The 20118-nt window shown below is 40.5% G+C and overlaps 1 protein-coding gene across 2 annotated transcripts in view; it reads right to left on the bottom strand.

The window, feature by feature from the left end:
• RNF115 (ring finger protein 115) overlaps positions 1-20118 on the bottom strand; it is a 64989-nt gene continuing 44871 nt past the window's right edge. For both annotated transcript variants that reach the window (XM_032419961.1, XM_032419967.1), the window contains exons 5-9: positions 7509-7580; positions 6252-6324; positions 5216-5309; positions 2181-2296; positions 1-1297 (exon numbers count right to left, since the gene is read on the bottom strand). In XM_032419961.1, coding sequence (XP_032275852.1) covers positions 1166-1297; positions 2181-2296; positions 5216-5309; positions 6252-6324; positions 7509-7580 — 487 coding nt within the window. In that variant the 3' untranslated portion in view covers positions 1-1165. The remainder of the gene's footprint in view (positions 1298-2180; positions 2297-5215; positions 5310-6251; positions 6325-7508; positions 7581-20118) is intronic.

Below are 20118 nucleotides of genomic sequence, written 5' to 3'. Positions count from 1 at the left end.
AACATTCTTGATCTTCTTCATTTATTCAACTTTAAACACTTAAATGCTTCAAAGAGCATGTGCATGTGCAATGAGACACTGTTAGGCTGAAAATAGAAGGCCCACCTCTCCAAGGCCAAGCTGTTTCGGGCATGATCACAACAATCAGTTTGATACCAAGTACAACCAGAACCAAGCAGAACAGAAAGATTTCAGAGATGATAAAAGGGCTTAAAAAATTAAAATGAGACAATGTGAAATCTCAATTCCTGAAGACCAATGAATTACTAAAAACAGTGAATTGGCTGTAGAAGCAGTAATAAAGTAATTCTATTTCTGAGGGAAATTATTTTAAGGTCCCCATGACAAAAGGCAGTAAACAATGAGTTGGGGGTCATTAAAGAAACCTCAGAACCAAAGATTTCAAATACCTGTCCTTCTGTGCCTGTATGCTGCCCAACTCATTTCCAAAAGGGAACCAGAATCAGATTCCCAACAACGTAAGATTCCTAAGATATGTCATGTTGGCTTCTGCAGAAACTGCACCTTGTGAAGTAGTCTTTAAAAATTAAAATGAGAAAATCAAAGAATACAATGATCAGCCACTTTCTCCTCCCCACTGTAATTTTTCTTTGATTTTCTGAGGATTCAAAACAAAACAAAATCATTAGTCTCAGATTCCTGAATTAATCTGATCTTGCTTTGTGGCTTATGTGGCCAAGAGTAGATGCTTTTGTACAATTAAAACAGAAAGACTTTATATCAGCAGGACTTTAGGACTGTGGTTCCACTGCATCTACTATAATTAAATACACTAATGGTAGGGTGGGAGTTAGAGAAGGAGGTGGAAACATCCACTACAAGAGAACATGACAGATAGTGGGACCCTAGCTAGACTTTAAGGTAAAGTGATTCTATTCTGGCAGGGGAAACCCACATAATCAAGTTTCACACTTATAAAAGTATCACTCTGAATTCAGGAATAAGAGGCATTTGGTTGTAGATACAATTCCATCTGCAGATACTAGCTTTAAATTTAGAGAAGAAAAACACTCACTGCATTAATATTATGGGTTGGGGTTTCTTATGCAATTCCTAAATCCACCTACTATTTTTTTGTTTTGATACAATTGACAGCTGTGATAAGAAGACTACCACAGCCCTGGCTCAGATGCAGGCTTTAGCTTCAGAAAGTCCATCGGTCATGTAGTTGGCTGTCACTGCTGTATCTGTTGCTTGCAGAGGCTTCAGAGCTCTGGGTTTGCCGAGTAGAGTCCTCACCATTTAAGCTCTTCCTACATACAGGACACGTGTCATGCTGAAACAGAAAGATGTCCATGTAAATAGCCTGACCTGAGAAGCTGGAAGTGCTAAACACTTAAGAAACCCTGAGAGCTGGCAGTAGAAAAACAGAAAGGGCGTGTATTCTCACACAGTGCACGCTGGACTCAAAGGTATAACCCAGGACATCTCCCAAACAGAACTTTAAACAGAAATGACAGAATTCTAGGCCAGCAATTTAACAACAGCTACCACACATCACCAAACAGAACTAACCAGAAACAGTATCTGGGGGCGCCTGGGCGGCTCAGTCACTTAAGGGTCTGCCTTCAGCTCAGGTCATGATCTCAGGGTCCTGGGATGGAGCCCCACGTCCAGGCTCCCTGCTCAGTGGGGAGTCTGCTTTTCCCTCTCCCTCTGCCCCTCCCAACAACCCCCTCCTCCCACTTATGTGCTCTCTCTCTCTCAAATAAATAAAATCCTTAAAAAAGAAAGAAAGAAACAGTGACCTGATACGGTCTAGAGCAGGGGTCAGCAAACTTTCTGTGAAGGGACTGGTAGTAAATATTTTAGACTTCACAGGCCATACTACCTGTGTCACAACCACTCAACTCTGCTGACACGGCACAAAAGTAGCCACAGACAACTGTAAACAAATGAGCGTAGTTGTGTTCCAAGAAAACTTCATTTACAAAAACAGGTGGCAGGCCCAAGACCTGTGGGCTGTAGTCTGGTAACCTCTGGTCAGAGAAGTTCCAAACACGTAGTGATCTAAAAAACGGTAATGGCGCCAGTAGGAATTAGCCAGCGACTAAAATCTGCTCTGCTTGGCTCTCTATGAACTCCAAACCATCCCCCCACCCCGAGGAGATGTGACTGGCAGAGATGGCCCAAAACACACGACAGCTGTCTGTACTCACCAGTTCTAACCACGGTACAATACAACTGCTGTGGAAGAAGTGGTTGCAGGGTAACTGCCGGACTTCCTCTTCAACTGTGTAATCTTCTTTGCACACTGGACACTCTAAACCCGTATCTGTTGGAGGAGGAAATGCCTTCTAAAGTAAGTGAGCAAAAAGAAAGAAGAAAAAACTAGCCCACTGTCTTTTAACCAAAGGAATGTCTACAGAAAAGATACAATTAAGTGCATCCTAGGTGGAGGAGGTAGGAAGCAGGAATTTTATTTCAAAATGGGGGAGGAGGTGGTAGTAGACAGGGACATGAATGGGCTTAAGTAAGGCCTACAGAGAAACTATGTAAGGTCTACTTTTCAATGTCAAGACTTGGAAAAAAATAAACCGGGGCTTAGATTATCTGTTAAGTAAAACAGGAAAAACATCTTCCCAGACCTTCTGGCAGTTTCTACTTAGTAAACACAGGCAGTCTGTTCACCACAACCAAGGGATGCATCTCGGCAATCTTAGCAGCTCCCAGTCAGTGTCTCAAGCCACTTTTACCCTGCTATTTTCCACACTTCGCATCCTCTTTCAGAGTGGTTGTCCTAAAGCCCTCTGTACAGGTTGGTAATTAAAAGCTGTACCAGGAGGTGGTGCTGCAGAATTGCAAAGCCCAAGGATAGCTCAGGTTCCAAGTCAAGACAAGAAACACTCTTTATGAGGAAATGCCTACAAGCTAAATTGGGAGTACGAGGCAGCAAAGTCAGAGTTTCCCAAGTCTGGCTAACGATACCAGCTAGTGCCTCTCTCCAGTGGCCAGGGCGTGCTACGTGCCCACAGCAATCAAGGACCTGGAGTGAGTACCACCTAACAGATTTACTCCTTCCTCTCCACTCTTCCCTAACATCTTTACCTCAATTCTAGCTTTAATAAAATTTAGGCTGTCTATTGGAACAGCCTCCCAGGTAGTATCCTTGATCCTAGCCTTCAACCCTCCAAATTTACCTAAGGTTTGCAACCAGCTAATCTTCCCTAATACTAGCCTCATAGCAATTCCCAGCTCGTCTTTACTTGGGATTCCCAGCTGGTACCTCAAAATCAACAAGTTCAAAATTAAAAATATCACATCACTTCCATACCCAAACCAGGGCCTGCTCACCATTCTCCCACCCCTGATAGATGGCAGCACCAGCTCTGCAGTTCCCAAGCTGCAAAACCTTGAGTCCTCTTTGACCCTTTTCCCTTCTTTATCCTATTATGCAATCAGTGATAAAAGCCTTTCTTCAAAGCGATATTGAGTCTACCCTTCCATATTCAGTCTACCCTTCCGTCAGCACTGCCACCATTACCTGCACCCCACCTAGATGTTGCAGCAGCCCCTTAAATCCCTGCTTCTGCTTTCTTGGCCTTCCAATCTATCTGAGATACTACCTCCAAACTAATCTTCCCTAAAGACCACCTAAATTCCTTCAATCCTCCCTTTGGGGAACTACGAAACTTGCCTATCTAAAATATCCAGCCCTTGGGGTGCCCGGGTGGCTCAGTAGTTAAGCATCTGCCTTCGGCTCAGGTCCTGATCCCAGGATCCTGGGATCCTAGGATCGGGCCCCGCATCGGGCTCCCTGCTCCGTGGAAAGCCTGCTTCTCCCTCTCCCACCCCCCCCCCGCTTGTGTTCCCTCTCTTGCTCTGTCAAATAAATAAATAAAATCTTTTAAAAAATAAAATAAAGTAAAATAAAATATCCAGCCCTAACTACTCTGCCAGTTTCAAGGTCTACACAGACAAGGCCCCTTCCTAACCAGTCATGCCTCTCACTACCCCCAAACCAGATTCTATTTCAGGGCTAATAAAGTCACTCTCCTTATACCTGATTCTGACACTATGCCCATGCTGACATTCTCACATTGGTTCATACTTTTCCTTGAACAGAATGACCTCTCTAAGATGGCCTATCCTGTCTTTAAAAATCTTCTCCAACTTAAACTGGAATTTGTGGGGAAAGAAACTCTTAGTTCAAAATAATGCTCCTTGTCACTAAATTCCTTCAGTGCTTAAAAATAATATCTATGTCTCAAGTACCTAACTGTATCTGACAGAGTAAATATGAAACAAATTCCCAGCCTCCCATTTTTTTTCTTTCTCTGTATCATCTGCTCAATACTGTTTTTTATACTGTTTTCTAATCATTTAGTTGAGTTTTGCTTCCCCTGGTAAGCTCTTCAAGAAATCAAGTCTTATCTTGTACCTCTTTGTTTCCTGCAAGGCACCTAGAAAAAGGACATGGTGGCTGTTGAGGAAATACTTGCTGGCTGATAAAAGAAATTCTCAGCTTTCAACATTTGCAGGCCCTGCTCCTGGGCCCCAGGGAATCTATATACTTGAACATTTACTAAGGTCAAAATGACTCCACAAAACCTCAAAGCATGGGTTCTACTTCTGCCCTGAGCACACACTGTATATCTACTTTGTTAAAAAAAAATAGTAATAACCAAAAAGGAGCATTCCAAACATAAAGATAAGAAAAACAAAAAAAACCTCCCTCATCTCCGTAAGATTAAAGTCATATAGATTTGCACGTACTAAAAACATAAGATGAAGTCTGTAACTTTCTGGACTGTCCTTTGTCATAATAATTTGCAACTATATTAAAAACAGGGGCGCCTGGCTGGCTCAGTCTTGATCTCAGGGTCACGAGTTCAAGCCCCACACTGGGCATGGAGCCTACCTCAAAACAAACAAAAAACATATAACCCTTCACCAAATGGTTTTTCCCTGGAGCTCTCTCTTCTTCATGAAAGACAGTGCAACCCCAGCAACTGTCCTAACTTAGACTTGAATAAAACTCTCTTCCTTTCTCTTTATAATTTAAAAAAAAGGTTTGTCCACTCTGCATCGACATGACTAATCCTAATGAAAAGGTAGGCATCTTCCATATATGACACCCCAGTAGGAATTTTAGGAGTGCTATAGCTTTAACTGAAGATCCTTAGTATAGGAAGGTGCTGGGATTTTGAACAGAGATCAGAAGCTGACAGAATAAGTATAGAACTGAACCTACCAACTTGTTCCTGAGTTACTGTCACTGTTGGAAGAGATGTGATCTTTTCCTTGTCAGCTGGGGGAGGCCCTGTGTTTTCCAGTTGTCCTAAAAGCTACAAAAAAAGGAAAAAGAAAAAGAAGAAGAAGTGGCAGATATCCCACTATCCCTGGGGAGGGAGCTGCTCCAGCTGAGAACAAACAGTGCATATATTAGAAATGTTAGTTGCTCTTATTTCTGCAGGGCTCTGAGAGGCTTGGGTTTCCCCTTTCCTGCTGCCAGAACACTCATAATTCCTTTACAATTTCAGAGTGACATTAGTATAAGTCTACAGACAAACCTATCATTGCAAGGTCCACCTCCAGGCATAAAGCAACTTCAGAGGCAGCATAAGCGTTGTGATGTCAGGAATAAAACTACAACTGAACAAAAAGTAATACTTAACTGGTCTAAAAATTTCATTCTGCTGGAAGAAAAAAAAGGGTGGGAGTATGGAAAGTAGCATAAAGTACGCCAAGAAATAGGTAAATTACTGCCTATGAGAAGACTTGGATATAAATGACATGCTTTCTATTCTCAGCAATCCACAAGGGAAATGAAAAACCAATTAAATTAAAATAAACATAAATAAGTGGAAGCAATTACACATGGCATGGGAATACCTTTTTCTCTGCTTCCTTCCCCTACTTTGCTCCATCTAGCAGAAATCCCTGCTTCAACATGTGAGGAGACCCTCCTTTTTTGTGAAGCACCTGTTAATAGGTTCCTCATAGGACTGAACAAGAGGCCAAAAATACAAAATACTGTTTGTTATAGAAGTCTTTTCTTCCTATGGAGGTGAAGCCATCTTCTAGAAAGTCCCTAGGACCTAGAAGGTACATGGATGCTAAACTAAACCCATAAGCCATTTACCCCTTCAGTAAAATGAAAACCCACAAGCTCAAAATATTAGGGAAAGCAGAGTGACTGCCATTTCAGAAAGTAGCAGAAGGAAAGCAGGAAGCCTGTGGAACCATGAGACACACTGAACAGACACCCTCAAAAGGCAGCTCCTCACCTGGGTTACAATGGCATCAAGCCCTGTCTGACCCCAGGCATAGTCCCCAGGGTTGGAGTGCAGCATCCCGCTCCTATACATGAGATGAGACAGACAGCATTAGATGGAGTGACCAGGCTCTGCCTTACACCACAGAAAAAACTGGCAGATCCTGATCTCTCTCAGAGCTGGAAAGTCACTACTTCTCTAAAATCAAGTGGCAAAGAATTTCTCAATATTTTTAAGGTCAAACAGATTATCTGGAAGTAGTCTCTTATTCTCTTAAGTAAGGAATTTTTACTTAATCAAAAAGAACATAAAATGTGAAGCCACCTAAAATACCACATGACACACCAGAGCAAAAAGAGTGACTCCTTGCCTATTGGCTAAGAAAAGTTTGTCTTCTAACTGTGCCCATTTACAGTAAACATAGATGGAGCTGCTTTTTAAGGAGCGTTTTCCCTTTGTGACTGGCAAAATCTATAGCAGACTTCCTTCATTCTAAGAGGCTGCCCATGGTCCTCGACAATGAGGAGCTTTCAAGTAGAAAAACAGCCACAGCAGTCTCTCTGAATCACAACTTAGAGCAATTACAAAAGGGACTTGGCAGCACCTCTTTCTGGAGCTGCCGGTGCACTACCCCGGATGACAGATGTCCAGACTCTTTGGCTAGAACATGTTAAAAAGAAACGAGAGGCTGGAAAATAGGGTAACTGTGTGGAAGGACTGAGGTCCCTCTGAGCAAAGGAGCCTTCTGGGGCAGAGTCAGAAGTGGCATGTAATTGTCCAGAAGAGAGGAAATTCCATCTTAACCCCTACCGTACTTAAGCGTCACTCTGATACTGAATTACAGCCTTTGTTTCTTCTGACAAACCTTCTTACTTTGAGAAAAGGAAGTTAAGCAACATGTTTTTAATTTCAGAAATTCTGAAGGAATAACATCTTCCCGTATGATCTAGAAAAGAAACCTGTAAGTCCAGATACCAGGCCTGGCGGGGACCATCTCATTTCCCTCTCAACACAACTCTGAGACCAGAAAATGAACCAAAACCGACACATCCAGTGCCTGCACACCCTGGGGGACCAGGAGACCTCAGGAGACTGAGCAATAAAAACTAAGTTCTGATTAAGTTTGGGCTCAGCAAATAAAAGCAATCTAACAGTCTGTGAATCAAATCTTTATACTCACCTATGCAGCTCCTACTTTGTCGCAGTGGTACAGATACCTAACATGCTGCAACTCCAGCAAAGTAAGACAGAGGGCAATTAGTTACTTACCAGGAAAAAGGATGTGAGGATCCAGGAACTGCAGAATTTGCAAAGAATCCTGTAAAGATCTGTTGTATTATTCTGTTGAAGGAAAAAACAATTCGGTAAGACAACAGACTAATGAAAAGTATTCTACAGATCTGTGGCTGACCAATCATCGACTACTTCTTCAAACCACCATGGGTTTTCACTAACCATTATACAGTAGATAATACCAGAAATCAGTCTGCTACCTGGTAAAGTGCTATTTTGCTATTATGGCTATCTTGCTGAGCTCTACAATCTTATGTATTTTTTTTTTTTTTTAAAGATTTTATTTATTTGACAGAGAGAGACACAGTGAGAGGAAACACAAGCAGGGGGAGTGGGAGAGGGAGAAGCAGACTCCCCGCTGAGCAGGGAGCCCGATGCGGGACTTGATCCCAGGACCCCAGGATCACGACCTGAGCCGAAGGCAGACGCTTAACAACTGAGCCACCCAGGTGCCCTACAATCTTATGTATTAATCGATTTTTTGTGAATTAGGCTCGAAAGGGACTGATTACATGGTGTAGTTTTCACACTATGTTCCCTGGATCCCTGGCAGCAACATGAGGCCGAAAGGGATGCTAAATCAGTGGGATTCGGGCCCATCCTTTAACAACAGTAGTTCCATTTTTATGTTTTACCCATTGGTTTCTGTGTAAGATATTATTCAAAGAGCCCTGTAAAAAATTTTTTTGAGATTAATCCCAGGGGCGCCTGGGTGGCTCAGTCGTTAAGCGTCTGCCTTCGGCTCAGGTCATGACCTCAGGGTCCTGGGATCGAGCCCCGCATCGGGCTCCCTGCTCTGCAGGAAGCCTGCTTCTCCCTCTCCCACTCCCGCTGCTTGTGTTCCCTCTCTCTCTGTGTTTCTCTCTGTCAAATAAATAAATAAATAATCTTTAAAAAAAAAAAGAGAGAGAATAATCCCATTTTACCAACATTTATCAACATGCTATATTAGCCCTCAAAAGGTGTTCCAATTGCCTATAACACAAACACATTCAAACACACACACACACACACACACACACACACACACACCTGACACTTGTCATTCTGAACACTTAGGATGGCACATCTACCCAGTCCTTTTATTAGTGAGTTGATCTTTGTTACCCAAAGAGATAACAGGCAAAAGAAAAAGACTGAAGAAATTTTTCTCCTAGATCTCTTGTTTTGTGAATGATAACGCACTTTTTTTCTCCAGCTTTGCTGAGATAAAATTGATATGATACGTACTTTTAACCCCCTGGTTCCCACTTTATTTATTAGGCCAATCAATATAACAATGGCAGTAGCCAATATTAGACTCTCCCTATTCCTCAAGTTCAACAATAGCTAACTACACTATGTGTTTTGAAATATGTCCACAAAAAAATGTCCACAAATTATTTTATGATCCTATGAGTGTAGGCTTAGTGACTTAATTCTTCTTTTTTTTTTAATTGAGGTATAATTCACATGAGCATTCTATTAGTTTCAGGTTACAACATAATGATTCGTTGTTCGTATATATTGTAAATGACCACCACAGTAAGACTAGTTAACATTCATCACCATACATAGTTACAGAATTTTTATTTTCTTGTGATTACAACTTTTAAGATCTACTTTCTTAGCAACTTGCAAATATGTAATATATTATTAACTATAATACTGTAGTTACCTATAATTAACTGTAATAAACTATAATATCTTTACAGTTTTGATTTGCATTTTCCTGATGATACAGTCACCATGCTGTACATTACATCCCCACTATTTATTTTATAACTAGAAGTTTGTACCTTTGGACCCCCTTCTATTTTGCTCACACCCTAACCCCTACCTCTGGCAACCACCAATCTATTCTATCAATAAGCTTTTTTTTTTTAATTAAAATTCTACATATAAGTGAGATCATATGATACTTGTCTTTCTCCATCTGACATATTTCACTTGTCACAATGTCCTTAAGGTCCATCCATGTTGTTGCAAATGGCAGGATTTCTTTTTTTTTTTTTTTTGCCAAGTAATATTCCAGTGTGTGTGTGTTTGGTGTATATTTATACAAATCACATTGTCTTTATCCACTATCCATCAGTGAACCCTTAGGTTGTCCCCACGTCTTGGCTATTATAAGTAATACTGTAATGAACATAGGGGTGTATATATCTTTTTGAATTAAGGTTTTCATCTTCTTTAGATAAATACCCAGAAGTGGAATTGCTGGGTCATATGGTAGTTCTATTTTTATTTCTTGAGGAACCTCCATACTGTTTCCCATAGTGGGGGCACCAATTTACATTCCCACCAACAGTTCACGAGGGTTTCCTTTTCTTCACATCCTCGCCAACACTTGTTACTTCTTGTCTTTTTGATAACAGCCATTCTAACAGGTGTGAGGTGACATTTCATTGTGGTTTTGATTTATATTTCCCTGCACAGTTTCATGTACATTTTGGCCATCTGTGTATCTTCTTCAGAAAAACTGCTATTCAGATCTTCTGATCCATTTTTTAATCAAATTGGTTTTCTTTTTTTGGTATTGCATTACATGAGTCCTTTCTATATTTTGGCTATTAACCCCTTACCAGATTTGCAAATTCTCCCATTCAATGGGTTGCCTTTTCATTCTGTTGACAGTTTCCTTTGTTGTGCAGAAGCTCTTTAGTTTGTTAGCTTGTCTATTTTTGCTTTTGTTGCCTTTACTTTTGAAGTCAGATCCAAAAAATCATTACGACAGATGTCAAAGAGGTTATCGCTTATGTTCCCCTCTAAAAGGCTTATGGTTTCAGGTCTTATATTCAATTCATTTTGAGTTAATTTTTATGTATGGTGTAAGACAGTGGTCCAGTTTCCCCAACATCATTTGTTGAAGAAACTGCCCTTTCCCCATTGTATATTCTTGGCTCCTTTGAGTTTATTTCTAAGCTCTCTATTCTGTTCCATTGATTTAGGTGTCTGTTTTAAGCCAATACCATACTGTGACTTACTTCTTAACAATGGAATATGGCAGGATAATCTGTGACTTCCACGATTAGGCCATAAAGAGCACTGTGCTCTCTCGAATCACTTTCTTTGGAAAAGTGCCATGTCAAGCAGTCCAGTAAAAGCCCACATGATAAGGAACTGAAGCCTCCTCCCAACAGCCAGAACAAACTTGCCAGAATATGAGTAATTCTCAGTTAATCCTTCAGATGACTTCAATAATAGCCAGTATCTTGACTAAAAGCTCATAAGACACTGGGCCAGAACCACCCAGCTAAACTGCCCCAAATTCCTGACCCAGTGAACTTATGAGATAATTAACGTTTGTTATTTTCAGCCACTAAGCTCTAGTGTAACCTGTTACAGAGCAATAGATAACTAATTCAGATTTTGATACCTGGAAGTGTGTTCTGTTACAATAAAAACCTAAAATGTGGAAGAAGATTTAGAACCCAATAGAGGGTAAAAGTTGGAAGGACTCTGAGAAGAGTATCAGTGAAAGTTTGAAGAGCCTTGAAGAAATAGTAGAAGTATGATCGCCTTTGAGGAATTTATGATTGAGAACTTAAGTGAGAAAAATCTTGTTGGAAACTGGAGGGAAAGGGATCCTTGTTATGTAGTAGCAAAAGCTGTTGCCTGTCATAACACGTAAAGTTGAAGTTGTGGCTCATGAACTGGGGTAACAGTCTAGCTAACAAGATGTCCAGACAAGAATGCTAAAGGTACCTCTTAGCTGCTTCTTGCTGCTTACATTAAAATGCAAGAAGAGAAGAATAAATTAAAGGAAAGGATAAAGTTTATTTTTTTAAAATTTTTAAAAGTAATTTCTATACCCAACACAGGGCTCAAACTCACACCCTGAGATCAAGGGTCACATGCCCTTCCGACTGAGCCAGCCAGACACCCCTATGGGGAAGGATAGTTAAACAAAAAGGGAGTCAAGACTAAATAATTCTGAAAATTCCCTGCCGCTCCAGATGGTAAATGATACTAAAATTAAGAAATGGCTTCCAAGGAAAGATCAAATCCATGGCACTGCCAAAAGAAAATGGTTAACGAGGAAGCCTAGAATGCGGCTATAAAAATTCTTTGTTAAGACCTCAGAAAGATCTATATAGGCTAAAGAACTACTCAGTTAAACAAATGGGCTTCCAAGAAGCGTAAGGGTATTATTAGTCCCCAAGGGCTGCCATAACAAATTCCCACAAACTATATGGTTTAAAAAGAAAGGAATTTAAGAAGTTTTAGAAGCCAGACTCTAAAATCAAGATGTTGTTAGGGTTAGTTCCTTCTGGAGGCTCTGAGGGAAAATCTGTTCCATGCCCCTCTTCTCGTTTGTGGTGGTTCCTAGCAATCTTTCCTGTTTCTTGGCTTGCATGCACATTACTCTAATCTCTGCCTTGGTCTTCAGGTGACTTTCTTTCCTGTATCTTCTGTGTCCAAATTTCTCTCTTCTAAGAATACCAGCCATTGCAGTTGGGCCCACTCTAACCCAATATGATCTCACCTTAACTTGATTACATCTGTAAAGACCTTATGCCAAATAAAGTCACATTCACAGGTAGTGGGGGTTAGGACCCGAACATATCTTTTTGGAGGATAAAATTCTATCCACTGCAAATATTGTCCCTCAGCAATCCCAGCAGAAGCCCAAGGGAGAAAGGAGATTATCTGGAAGAGATCTGTGGGTGTGGCTTTTGTTTATGGCAGGAATCTCAGTAACATTCACAGGAGACCCTAAGTTTTAAAAAGAAACACTGCCGGGGGCGCCTGGGTGGCAAAAAAATAAAAAGAAACACTGCCAGGTTACACTGAAAGGTATAGAGGCAAAACAAAATGAAAAGAAGCCTCTTGGGCCCTCAAAATTCTACTGGCAAGAAGGAGACTAAGAAAACTATGCAGCTGCAAATCTGGACTACTTTTCATGGAAAAGAAAAGATAACTCAGAGGCTGAAACCAAGAGCCTAGGAGGAGGAAACATGAGCCACCAGAGCAGCATTCCTGCGCAAAAGAAGAACTAAGTCCTAATCAAGAAACTTCCATTTATCCAGATAAAATCAGAATTGCTATGAATCAGTATGACTTCTTTGTGCCTCCCATTTTCTCCCTTTTTAAATAGGAATCTCTATACCTGTTTAGTACATGCCTGTCCCATCACTGTATGTTGGGTGCATGAAGGGCAGAAAACTTGTTTCTTTAATTCATAGGTGTTCACATCATAAGAAGTTGTACTTGTGGAACTGTAACCAAGGAGCCTCATCCACACTTGGACCCAACAACCTGGATTTCAAGTTGATGCTATAAAGGGACAAGGCTTTAGGTGGGTGTTGAGAGGATGCGAGTATATTTTGCACATGAGAGAATCGTAAGTAATTTGTGGCCAGAGGGTGAAATATGGTAGTTTTAAAATATGTCTACAAGTTCTTTAATACTCCTCCCTTCAAGAGGTGGAGTTTAATTCTTCTCCCCTTGAATGTGGGCTGGACCTAGAGACTCACTTCCTACAGATAAAATATGGCCGAAATGACAGTATTCAGCTTCCAAGATCAGGATATAAAAGGCATTATGGTTTCTTTCCTTTTCCTTTCTCTCTCAGAGCACTTTACTCTGGGGAAGCCAGCTATCAAGTCACGGGGACACCGAAGGAGCCCTATGCAGAGGTCCACATGGTAAGGAATTACGGCCTCCTGCCAATAGCCATGTGAGTGACTTATCATGGAAGCAGATCCTCCAGCCCCAGTTGAATGTTCGGATGCCTGCAGCCACAGCTGACATTTTGATTATAATCTCATGAAACCCTTTACCAGAACCACCTAGCTAAGCTGCTCCCAAATTTCTGACCCTCAGAAACTGTAAGAAAATAAATGTCTGTTGCTATATGCTGCTAAATTCCAGGGTAATGTGTTACACAGCAATAAATAATACACCCTCCTTGCTTGCTACTAGCTAGAAGAGCAAATTACCAAATGCTTGAACTAACCAATAAGTAATGGCAATAATTAACTTTGAGAAAGAGCCTAGTTCCCGGCTCTAAAGCTGACCCTACATAAATGCTTGGAGTTGCCTTGCCAGGGACGCCTCAGCTGATGAGATGCTGATTCCCCTCTTTTGGCTGCTTACTCCCTGGAAGTCAGATGCTGGTTCCACATCTCTGTAGCAGAAACAAAGAGAGGCTGCTCAGGGTGGACTCAGTATGTGTAAGAGTTATTGTGAGGAGATTATCTTCAGCTGATACATGCAGTACTTACAATGAATTTTCTTGTTAGAAACATAAAATCTTGGGGCGCCTGGGTGGCTCAGTGGTTAAGCATCTGTCTTCAGCTCAGGTCATGATCCCGGGGTCCTGGGATCGAGCCCCGCATCGGGCTCCCTGCAGAGATCGGGCTCCCTGCTCTGCAGGAAGCCTGCTTCTCCCTCTCCCACTCCCCCTGTTTGTGTTCCCTCTCTCGCTGTCTCTCTCTGTCACATAAATAAATAAAATCTTTACAAAAAAAAATAAAATAAAATCTTGTCTTGTTAAAGTAATAGGTAGATAAAATAGGGTTGGGTGGGAGGGTGGTGTGCGTATTTAACCCACAGAAGAGAAAAATCAATCCACACAGTCTGGAGGGGAAGACATATGCTAAGACCAGATGAAGAGTCTTCATCCAGTTTCCAGAATTGTACTCTCTCTAGGTTTTCCTCCTTGTCCCTTGGTTGTCCTTTCTGTCTTCTGTTTATTCCTCTTTACCTTCCAAACTTCTAATCAATCAGGGCCTAGGGCTCAATTCTCTGAGCTCTTCTATTTTCTTTCTTGACTCTTGGCAATTTCACCCAGTCTTTTTTTTTTTTTTTAATTTATTTATTTGACAGAGAGATAGAGCCAGAGAGCACAAGTGGAGTGAATGGCAGAGGGAGAGGGAGAAGCAGGCTCCCCATTGAGCAAGGAGTCCGATGCAGGGCTCAATCCCAGGACTCTGGGATCATGACCTGAGCCGAAGGCAGATGCTTAACCATCTGAGCCACCCAGGTGCCCCAATTTCATCCAGTCTTATATACAAGCCACATTTCCAAATTTTATCTCCACCCGAGACCTCTGCCTACTCAACCTCAATGCCTGAATGTGTAATAAGCACCTCACACTTATTGTGTCCCAAACTGAACTCTTAAATCTTCTCCCCCATATCTGTTCCTCCTAGTGTTCCCCATTTCAGTTGATGGTGACTCCATTTTTCAAGCTGCTCAGACCAAAACCTTAGTGCATCCTTAACTCTTTTTTTTTCATCCACAACTCTTCTTTGTGTTACACCTCATATCCAATCTGTCAGCAAATCCTATTATGCCCATTGTCAAACTATATGTAGAATCCAACCATTTTTCATTACCTTTATCCAAGCCACTAGCATCTCTAGCTTAGATTAATGCAACAGCCTCTTAAATGGTTTCTCTGCTTCTGCCCTTGCCCCGTACTCCCTGCAGCCCCCCATTCTATTCTCAACATAGCAGTTAGAATGATCATTTTAAGACTGAAGTGAGACCATGTCATTTCTCTGCCCTAAACTTTCTACTGGGTTTCCACTGCACTCAGAATAAAAGCTCTTTCAGTAGTCTACCAGGCTCTACATGATCTAATACTCTCCTCTCCATCCCCACACCCAGCCAACTTCTCTGTGACCTTATCTCCTACTATTCCCCCTCACTTACTCTGCTCTAACTGGCCTCTCCTTGTTGGCACATTCCTAGCTCATTCCCTCACTTCGTTTATGTCTATTCAAATGCCTTCTCAATAAGGTCTTAGCTGACTATACTTTTTGAAACTTCACTTCTCCCATACTCCCTAATCTCCCTTCTCTGCCTTTTTTTCCCCATAGCATTTACTACTGCTTAACAGCCTACTGATTTAACTTATTTTGGTTGTCTGATTTCCCCTTATTAAGCTCCACAAGGGCAATCAACTTTTGACTGTTTTGTTCACTACTGTACAGTCAATACCTGGAATAATACCTGGCAAAGTAAAATACAAATGTTTGTTGAATTAATTAAAAGACCCCAAGAGGGGGCCCAGAAATACACTGAAAGACACATATAATCTATTAAGATAAAAAAGGGGGATGATAAAGTAGGTACAGTACAATTCCCATTTCAATTATATAGATGTAGGTATCATATTTAAAAAGTTCCACAAGATTATGCATCAGGGTATAACTGTGGCTATTTCTGGGTAATGTTGCCTTTTTAATACAAAACAAAACAAAACAAAATACCCTAATATTTTTAAATAACCAAAAAAGTCAATTCTCAAAATGTGAGTAGCAATCAGTGGTCAGAAAACTATGGTCTCATGGACACCTAGGTGGCTCAGTCGGTTAAGCGTCTGCCTTCCGCTCAGGTCATGATCCCAGGGTCCTGGGATCGAGTCCCACATCGGGCTCCTTTCTCAGCAGGGAGCCTGCTTCTCCCTCTGCCTGCCACTCTCCCTGCTTGTGCCCGCTCTCCATCTCTCTGTCTCTGACAAATAAATAATTAAAATCTTAAAAAAAAAAAAAGGGAAAGAAAACTATGGTCTCAGAATCTCCTTCAGGGGAACGTATTTTTAAGGAAGCAAACCTTCGTAGTAATCTGCCCTACAAAGTGACTCAGAGACAGCTGATCAAAACACCAGGCTAAAATGTAGCAATAAAAAACAAATGTTAAAGGAGTACAACACACTAAAATAAAGACAGGTCTTAATATAATAAGTGCAAAGTAATGGGTAGTAACCTCTATGAAGCCTGGAAAGTATGACTGTGTTAGTGTTGATCTAATAGAGACAAGGAAAAAGAACTGACAACTATAAATATTCTGCCATCCTAAAAAAAATTCTTTAAGGTGAAATATGAATAATTCCTTAGACTTGTCACAATCCAAATGAAATTTCTCCTAAAGACTATGCAATCTCTTTTGTTTATTCTATACACACCAAGAAACCATCTGATTGCTTTTGATTTCTTGTTATCTGGGAAATTCAAAGACAGCATTATGCTAACAAGCAGAAATGAGTTTTCCAGTCCCTGAAATAGAATACCCCTCGCTGCAAATTAATAAATTAGTCTTCTGGCACAGGTCAGATTCACTGAAGGTTAGATAAGATGAGCTAGTCTATTCAGGACCCGATTTACTGCTGGATAAACTATCATTTGAAAGCTGCAGATTAGAGGACATACTTTAGACACTCTCACAAGTATTTGCAGAATGAATGAACAGGGGAGCCTGGGTGGCTCAGTCATTAAGCGTCTGCCTTTGGCTCACGTCTTGATCCCAGGGAAGCCCTGCATCAGGCTCCCTGCTTGGCAGGAAGCCTGCTTCTCCCTCTCCCAGTCCCCTGCTTGTGTTCCCTCTCTCGTTGTCTCTCTGTGTCAAATAAATAAATAAAATCTTTAAAAAAAAAAAAGAATGAACACTGTGAGACTTACCCATCTTTACATGTGCAAAGAGGTTTCACTCATGTCATTGAAAAAGCCAAAGAAAATAGATCTCATTTCAGGGTAACTCCCTAAATTGGTGTAAGGAACACATTAATAATCCCACAAAGGCTAATTAATCTCTGACATCTGATTTTTTAAATGACAAAGCACTCTGTCTATAGTGGAATCAGTGGAATGAACAGGAGTAGCCTGCGATGTAGCCCACAGAAACCACCAGCTGAAAACCTGATGAGCAGAATAAAACGTTATACTCCCTCTCAAATCAACAGGAAAAACCATCATTAGGAAGAAGCCACGCTAAAATCTAATCAAAAAGAAATCTATAAAATATGAAATGGTAATGTACTTTCAAAACACTGGGTGAGGGGATGCCTGGGTGGTTCAGTCGGTTAAGTGTCGGCATTCAGCTCAGGTCACGATCCTAGGATCCTGGGATGGAATCCTGTATCAGGCTCCTTGCTCAGCAGGGAGCCTACTTCTCCCTCTCCCTGCCACTCTACCTGCTTGTGTTCCCATTCACTCTCTCACAAATAAATAAAATCTTAAAAAAACAAAACAAAACACGGGGTGACATATAATGACAACTACTGTAAAGGAGAAACAATCATTGTAGGAGAAACAATCATTGTAGATGAAACAGGGTAGACCTGCTTAGCAGGGAGAATATGACCCATAAAAATATGACCAAAAAGATATGTTGTGTTCCATTTACATAAAGGAGAAGAAAAAAGAAAGTGAACTAAAAACTTGCAGGTACTACTTCCTGACATATTGGTATTTGTGCTTTGGAGCTTGTTTGGAGATTCTAGCAGGGGAGCGCAGCTACTCAAATACCCTTAATGGAAGAAGGGTCCTCCTCTATCGGGGAAGGTCCTCCTCTTCTAGCGCACAGCTTGGGGAGGGAGGCACATGGAGCAGTGAGGGAGGAATGGGACACCCGCCTAGCCCACCAGATCCGCTGAATGAACCCTGGAGATCAATGGGGTGACAGATGTTGCAGCCAGATCACCCTCACAGCCAGTATGTGTGCTTTGGAAGGAAAGTTTCTGAGAAAGGGAAATGCTTAATTCTTTTTTTCTTTTTTAATTGGGAAGACTATATGATACTATTAGATTTGTTTAAAGTACTTTTTAAACATATATAATCCTGCCAAATACAAATATCATCACTTGTATAATATCCTGGCTCCAATATTTAACTGGCTTTATAATTTCAGGCAATTTACCTAACCACTCTGTGCCTCAATTTCTACTGTAAAATGGAGATTCACAGTAACTTCTCCATAGGGTTATAGTGAAGATTAAACAAATTACTATTTGTAATGCACTCAGACTAGGGCCTGGCACAAACTCTTAGCTATAATTACCACTAATGCATATATTCCATATACCTCTTAGGAACATAATTACAATTATCCATTCATTCAACACAAATATATTTAGTATCCACTATAAAACAGACACTATTCTAGAAGCTGGGAGTAGAAATGAAAACAACACCACCCCAGACCATTAACCCCAGAAGTAACTTCAAAGGTTGTAAGAGATTTGGTCCCTCAAAAGATGCCAGACCCAGACAGAATTATAGGTAATTTTTATCAAATCTTTAAGGAATAGGTAATTTCTATGTTATTTAAACTATTCCTAAGGATAAAAAAATAAAGATTTTCCAGTTCATTTTATCAAACTAACAATCCTGATACCAAATGTGATAAAGTAAACACAAAAAAATTACCACCCTCCTTATGAACAGATGCAAAAACATTCTTTTAAACTTTTCTCCTTTCAGAAGCAACAGTTACATAAATGAAGTACTGGATTAAATTTTTAAAAAAGTGGGCTCTAGTCAACTTTCATTATTTTTCTGCATATGAACATGACAAAGGGTTAGGATATCCTCCTCCCATCCTACACACTGCCAAGCAGAATGCAATTTTAAAAGTTTGTCCTTGCTGAACTCCAAAAAAACAAACAAAAACTCCCACAAAAACCAAAAAGACAAAAAAAAACAGCCTCTTTTTTTTTTTTTTTTTTTAAGATTTTATTTATTTATTTGACACAGAGAGACACAGTGAGAGCAGGGGGAGTCGGGGAGGGAGAAGCAGGCTTCCCGCTGAGCAGGGAGCCTGATGCGGGGCTCGATCCCAGGACCCTGAGCAACCCAGGCGCCCTCCAGCCTCTTGACAGTAAACCTGCAGAATGCTCCATCCCCCCAAAAAAGCTGTGGATTTCAGCACATGCACCAACAAATATACAGGGCTAGTTTCTGTACTCCTCTTTTTTAAAGAGTTTATTTTACAATTATACCACACAGCATTTTAAGCCCTGACATATAACTCCCTAATAAGTAAGCAAAGATAAAAGTATTTATCTTACTAGAAACAAGAGAAACCATCGCTTATAGACTTCAGACATTACTGCACTTCAACTTTCATAACATTCATGAAACAATCTTCAGACAACTACTTTTAACAAAGAATACTTTTTAAAATTTGATATTTGTATGTATTGTGAAATGATCACCACAATAAATCTAGTTCACATCCATCACCATACATAATTAGAATTTCTTTTTCTTGTGTTAAGAACTTTTAAGATTACTCTCTTAGCAATTTCCAAATATAAAATACAGTATTATTAACTATAGCCACTCTGCTGTACATTATACCCCCAACTTATTTATATTATAACTGGAAGTTTGTACCTTTTGACCCCCACCCCTTCACGCATTTTGCTCACCTCCCATGCCCCACTCCCTTTCCCCACCCCGCCCTGGCAACCATAAATCTGTTCTCTGTATCTATAAACTTGGTTTTGGAATTTGGGGTTTTTTTTAGATTCCACATGTAAGTGAGATCATATATTTGTCTTTTTCTGACTGACTTATTTCACTTACCATAATGCCCTCAAGGTCCAGCCACACTGTTACAAATGGCAAGATTTCATTCTTTTTTATGGCTGAATAATATTCTATTATATATCTATACCATGTTTTCTTTATCCATTTATCTATTGATAGACATTCAGGTTGTTTCTACATCTTAGCTATTGTAAATAATGCTGCAATAAACATGGGGGGATGTGCATGTATCTTTTCAAATTAGTGTTTTCATTTTTATCGGATTAATATCCAGAAGTGGACCTGCTGGATCATATGGTAGTTCTATTTTTCTTGAGGAATCT

The sequence above is a fragment of the Phoca vitulina genome, unplaced genomic scaffold (assembly GCF_004348235.1).
Source record: "Phoca vitulina isolate PV1807 unplaced genomic scaffold, GSC_HSeal_1.0 scaffold2, whole genome shotgun sequence".
NCBI lineage: Eukaryota > Metazoa > Chordata > Mammalia > Carnivora > Phocidae > Phoca > Phoca vitulina.
This window is presented reverse-complemented; position numbering and strand designations above follow the sequence as displayed.